The 6,299-nt window shown below is 45.7% G+C and overlaps 1 protein-coding gene across 1 annotated transcript; it reads left to right on the plus strand.

Moving 5' to 3' along the window:
* The first annotated feature begins 1,596 nt into the window (after positions 1-1,596).
* On the plus strand, positions 1,597-3,710 carry LOC132218429 (leucine-rich repeat-containing protein 37A2-like). The gene has a single exon (XM_059669650.1). It carries the CDS (start codon positions 2,409-2,411, stop codon positions 3,318-3,320), a length of 912 nt encoding a protein of 303 aa, XP_059525633.1. The 5' UTR covers positions 1,597-2,408; the 3' UTR covers positions 3,321-3,710.
* The last annotated feature ends 2,589 nt before the right edge of the window (positions 3,711-6,299 follow it).

Below are 6,299 nucleotides of genomic sequence, written 5' to 3' on the forward strand. Positions count from 1 at the left end.
AGGAGTTCATCACCACCAAACCAGCATTATACGAAATGCTGAATGGTATTCTTTAAGAAGAAGAAAAAGGTAAAGATAAAAATTATGAACAGCAAATACATATCCATCAACAAGTGAATGTAAAAATCAAGTGAATAAAAAATCTGATGAACAGAGTAAACTGATGAATATAATAGAACCAGGGGCATGGAAAGGGAGTGGACTGACAATTCTTGGGGGGAAAGGGGTATGGGGGTGCAGGAAGAGACTGGACAAAAATCGTACACCTATGGATGAGGACAGGGGGAGGGGTAAGGGCAGAGGGTGGAGTGGGAACTGGGTGGAGGAGAGCTATGGGGGGAAAAAAAGAGGAACACCTGTAATAATCTGAACAATAAAGATTTAATTAAAAAATTCCTGTTTATAGAGCTCAGAATTTGTGTATAAAGCCTTTAAATGACGAGAATACTGTTTATATTTACAATTGAGGCTTAATTGCTTGGCATTTTTTGAATAAAAGAGTTTACATCCTGAAGATTCCTGTATATACTGCTAAGAAAACTATCTAATTGTGGTAAAACTCTTAAAATGCACAATGATAGTCTCGGGAAATGATTAGGAACGTGTAAGAAACACTTTAAATACAAGTAAATAGAGCCATATTTGTATATGTCATTTTCAAGTTAGCTTTATATTAATCAAGAGACCTGAGAAGATTTCTAAACCCACTAATCACTGAAGTTCAAAACCATTCCTGGCTTTGACTGGTTTAGTTCAGTGGATAGAGCATTGGCCTGTGGACCAAAGCGTCCCAGGTTCTATCGCAGTCAAAGGCATGTACCTTGGTGTGGGCACATCCCCAGTGCAGGGTGTGCAGGAGGCAGCTGATCGATGTTTCTCTCTCATTGATGTTTCTAACTCTATCCCTTTCCCTTCCTCTCTGTAAAAAATCAATAAAATATATTAAAAAACAATCAAACAAAAAAACCATTCCTGAAGGGTAGTTGGAGTCTGTATTAGTTTCATAGGTCTACTGTAGCCAAGTACCACAAACTTAGCTTAAACAACATAATATTATTCTCTCACAGTTTGGGTGTATAGAAGTCCAAAATTGAAATGTTACGGTCCAATATTTATGTCCCCCCCCAACCCAAATTCATATGTTGAAACCCAAGGACCAATGCAATAGTATTATTTCATTTGGCAAGTAATTAGGGTTAGATGAGATCATGAGAGTTAAGCCCTCATGAATGGGAATAGTGCCCTTGTAAGGGTCATGAAGAGCTTGCTTCCTCTCTGTCTACTCTCCATGTGAGGATGCCATGAGATATCAGCCGTGTACTGTAGGCAACCGATATATTTCTCTCTCATATTGATCTTTCTCTCTTTATCCCCCTCTCCCTACCCTCTTGTCTCTCTTTAAAATCAATAAACATATCTTTGGGTGAGAATTTTTAAAAAATCTAACATGGATATTGAGAATTTCAAGGAAATGGCAACATTTTAAAAAATATATATATTTTATTGATTTTTTTACAGAGAGGAAGGGAGAGGGATAGAGAGTTAGAAACATCATGAGAGAGAAACATTGATCAGCTGCCTCCTGCATGCCCCCTACTGGGGATGTGTCCGCAACCAAGGTACATGCCCTTGACCGGAATCGAACCTGGGACCTTTCAGTCCGCAGGCTGACGCTCTATCCATTGAGCCAAACCGGTTAGGGCTGGCAACATCTTTGAACTGTAAAGTGTGTCCCACTTCACACCACTCTAACTGGTGTATTTTGTAGGTCAGCTACTTTTCCAGGAAGCAGTATGGCCATTGGGAGGAAGACTCTCAGATTTCAGCTTTGAGGAGGAGCTCAGACTGCCAGACTGGACTAGCTCTTCGGAATTTCCTAAGATGCCAGGCCCTGTGGCTTTCTTGGAAAGCTCTTCAATACTCCCCAACTCCCCACCTTCTTTTACACCCCCTCCCCACATCCCACCCTGCCTTGGCTCTGGGGCCACCCAAGTGTGCAGTCCAAATCATGCCTCACTGTGAGTGGAGAGGGGAGACCCAGAGGGAGATAGTTATCTTTTCTGCAGGTGAAAGGAACCACTTGGTCCCTGGTGATTTTTGGGAAAAGGCTCACTCTTCTATAGTCACTTCAGCCCAAGAATAATAAAGATTGCTTAAATAAAGGTTAGAACTTGAGGTGGGGGAGGGGTGCTTGGTTGCTAAGGGGCACATGCAGAACAGGGCTGCTAATTGTGACATGGCTGCCAATTGTTGGGCTCCTGCTCAACGCATGGTATTTGCATCCCACTTGTCTGGGTCGCTCATTGTGCTCCATTCTTTTGGATCGCGTGTTGTGCCCCAGTCTTCTGGGTCACCCTCCTTGCCCCATTTGCCTTGGTGGCTCACTGTGCCCCGGACCTCTGCCTGTCATGTCTGGGCTGCACATGTGGGCCCCACGGTTCCTGTTCCTGTGGCAGCTGTTGTGGCTGCAGGTCCAGGCAGCTCCGATTCCGGAGTTGGCCATGGACTCTAGCCTGCTGACCTCCATCCCCCTGGGTCCCACCAAGCCCTGGTCTTGGGATCAGCAGACTGCAGCTCCTCCACTAAACCCTGGGGTGACATTTCCACTTCTAGAGCCTAATCAGGCTCAGCAGCCAACCTTCCCACCATTGGAACTGGAAGTCCCTGTTATTCCAGAACCTACTTGGGAGGCTGGTGCTAAAGCCCTGCAGCAGACTGTAGCTCCTCCAAAGCACCCTGCGATGACACTTCCACATCCAGAGACTGTTCAGGCTCATCAGCCAACCTTTCCACCTTTGGACCTGGAGCTCACCATCACTCCAGAGTCTACAGTGGAGACTGGTGCTACAGCCCTGCAACAGACTACAGTTCCTGCAAAGCACCCTGAGGTGACACTTCCACCGCCAGAGACTGTTCAGGCTCCTCAGGTAACCTTTCCACCTGTGGACCTGGAGCTCACTATCACTCCAGAGTCTACGGTGGAGACTGGTGCTACAGCCCTGCAGCCTACCACAGTTCCTGCTAAGCACCCTGAGGTGACACTTCAACATCCAGAACTTGTTCAGGTTCAGCAGGCAGCTTTTTCTGAAGTCACAGCCACAGTTCTATCGTTTGACCTGGAAGTTACCATAACTCAGCCACCAGCGTCATCAGAGACAGTTCCTCTAATGACTGAACAGAGTGCCACCGTGAACATATGTGAGCTCTGTTCCTGCAGTAATGGGACACTGTCATGTATTGGTTTTGGCTCCAAGCGGAGGCTCAACAGAGTGCCAGTACCAGAGCCCAGCACCTATAATGGCACCTTCACCATCTTGTAAGAATTGCCTTTCCTCATTTGCTCTCTGCATCCTGGCTGACATGGCAGCCTTTTCGTTGAGGTCTTCCTGGGCCTTCCTCATCTCCCCCAGCCGTGTTGAATGACTTGGTTTTTATCTTTGTTTAACAACTATTCCTTATCTTTATTCTCCTTAATACTATTGTTCCCCCTTAATGAGTCTTTTGCTTGTAATTGCGCATATTATTTTTCCAAATTTTTAGCCCTAGCACTTCATTCCTTAACCTCTACTGTCCTCCCACCTTTGCTCCATTCTTTTTACAGCAACATGGCCCTCTCCCAGACTCACTGGTGGTGATACAACAAAGTGATTAGGAGTAGAGATTCTACAGCCAGAGTGACTGGGTTTGAACCCAGTATGCCATTTATTAGTGTTGAGACTCAATTTCCTCACCTGTAAAATAAAGATTAGTTACCATTACATAGATTTGTTGTGAGTTTTAGAAGAGTGTGTGTATGTATGTGTGTGTGTGTATGTGTGTATATATATATATATATATATATATATATATATATATATATATATATATATATATCTTATACAATTTCCTAACATATGTCTGTGTTGGCTATTATTATTTGACTAGAGGCCCAGTGCACAAATATTTGTGCATTCGGGGGGTGGGGGTTACCTCAGCCCGGCCTGTGCCCTCTAGCAGTCTGGGAACCCTCGGAGGATGATCACCTGCTGGCTTAGGCTCGCTCCCTGGGGGATTGGGCCCAAGCTGGCAGTCAGACATCCCTCTGGCAGCCTGGCAGCCCTCCGGGGATGTCCACTTACCAGCAGGGAGGAGACCTAAGCTGCAGTTGGACATCCTTAGTGCTGTTGAGGAGGTGGAAGAGGCTTCTGCCACCACCGGTGTGGTGGCAGCCATCAGCCTGGCTTGTGGCTGAATAGCGCTCCCCCTGTGGGAACGACTGACTACCAGGGGGCAGCTCCTGCATTGAGCATCTGCCTCCTGGTGGTCAGTGTATGTCCTAGTGACCAGTCATTCCCAGTCATTCTGCTGTTAGGGCCAGTTTGCATATTACCCTGTTATTATATAGGATAGAGGCCTGGTGCACAGGTGGGGGCTGGCTGGTTTGCCCTGAAGGGTGTCCCGGATCAGGGTGGGGGTCCCGCTGGGGTGCCTGGCCAGCCTGGGTGAGGGGCTGATGGCTGTTTTCAGGCTGGTCTTGCCGCCCCCCCAGTGGGGACTCTCACCCCATGGAGGTTTGGCCAGCCTGGGTGAGAGGCTGATGGCTGTTTGCAGGCTGGCCACACCCCCTTTAGGGTGGGTGGGGGGGTCCGCACTGGGGTGCCTCGCCATTCTGGGTGAGGGGTAGAGGGCCGTTTTCAGGCTGGCCAAGCCCCCTGGCAATGGAAGCTCCCAGCCTCTCCTTTTTTTCTTTTTTCTTTTTTATTCTGGGATTTATTTAGCCTCTATAATTGAAACTTTGTTGCCTTTTGCTGAGGCTACTGCTGGCTGCGGAAGCTGGGCATCCTCCATCACATCACTCCAGCTCCATGGCCGCCGGCCGACATCTTGGTTGGGTCAATTTGCATATAGTTGCTCTGATTGGCTGGTGGTCGTGGCTTAAGGTGTAGCAAAGGTACAGTAAATTTGCATGTTTGTCTTTTTTTTATTATTTTTTTTTAGTAAATCTTTATTGTTCAGATTATTACATTTGTTCCTCTTTTTTTCCTCCCATAGCTCCCCTCCACCCAGTTCCCACCCCACCCTCTGCCCTTACCCCCCCCCACTGTCCTCATCCCTAGGTGCACAATTTTTGTCCAATCTCTTCCCGCATCTCCCACACCCCTTTCCCCACCAAGAATAGTGAGTTCATTCCCTTTGTATGTCCCTGATTCTATTATAATCACCAGTTCATTCTGTTCATCAGATTATTTATTCACTTGATTCTTAGATTCACTTGTTGATAGATGCATATTTGTTGTTCATAATTTGTATCTTTACCTTTTTCTTCTTCTTCCTCTTCTTAAAGGATACCTTTCAGCATTTCATATAATACTGGTTTGGTGGTGATGAACTCCTTTAGCTTTTCCTTATCTGTGAAGCTCTTTATCTGACCTTCTATTCTGAATGATAGCTTTGCTGGATAAAGTAATCTTGGTTGTAGGTTCTTGGCATTCATCACTTTGAATATTTCTTGCCACTCCCTTCTGGCCTGCATAGTTTCTGTTGAGAAATCAGCTGACAGCCATATGGGTATTCCCTTGTAGGTAACTGAGTTTCTTTCTCTTGCTGCTTTTAAGATTCTCTCTTTGTCTTTTGCTCTTGGCATCTTAATGATGATGTGTCTTGGTGTGGTCCTCTTTGGATTCCTTTTGTTTGGGGTTCTCTGCGCTTCCTGGACTTGTAAGTCTATTTCTTTCACCAGGTAGGGGAAGTTTTGTGTCATTATTTCTTCAAATAGGTTTTCAATATCTTGGTCTCTCTCATCTTCTGGCACCCCTATAATTCTGATGTTGGTACGCTTGAAGCTGTCCCAGAGGCTCCTTACACTATCTTCGTATTTTTGGATTCGTTTTTCATTTTGCTTTTCCGGTTGGGTGTTTTTTGCTTCTTCGCATTTCAAATCTTTGCCTTGACTTTTGCGCTCCTCTGGTCTGCTGTTGGGAGTCTGTACAACATTCGTTATTTCAGTTCGTGTATGCTCAATTTCTAGTTGGTTCTTTATCACAACATCGAGGGTCTCATTAGATTTCTCGAGGATCTCAATAACTTTATCGGCAGCTTCTAGACAGTTCTTGATAGACCTTAAAAGTGTGGTTCTGAACTCAATATCCTCCATTGACAGTTTTGTCCTGTTTCTTTGTCTCCGCATTTTTTATGCTTTCTTGGTGCACCCCCTAGTGGTCTTTGTGCGCAGTCTTGTTGTAGTTAAGCCTTGATTGTTGTAGGTAATACTGGGGGTGATTTAACCTCCAGGCCAACTGGCTGTGAGAATCAGCTGTGTC

Source organism: Myotis daubentonii, chromosome 16 (assembly GCF_963259705.1).
Source record: "Myotis daubentonii chromosome 16, mMyoDau2.1, whole genome shotgun sequence".
NCBI classification, from domain to species: domain Eukaryota; kingdom Metazoa; phylum Chordata; class Mammalia; order Chiroptera; family Vespertilionidae; genus Myotis; species Myotis daubentonii.

Coding starts and splice junctions, on each gene's coding strand:
- LOC132218429 (XM_059669650.1), top strand. CDS start 2,409: ATGTCTGGGCTGCACATGTGGGCCCCACGGTTCCTGTTCCTGTGGCAG.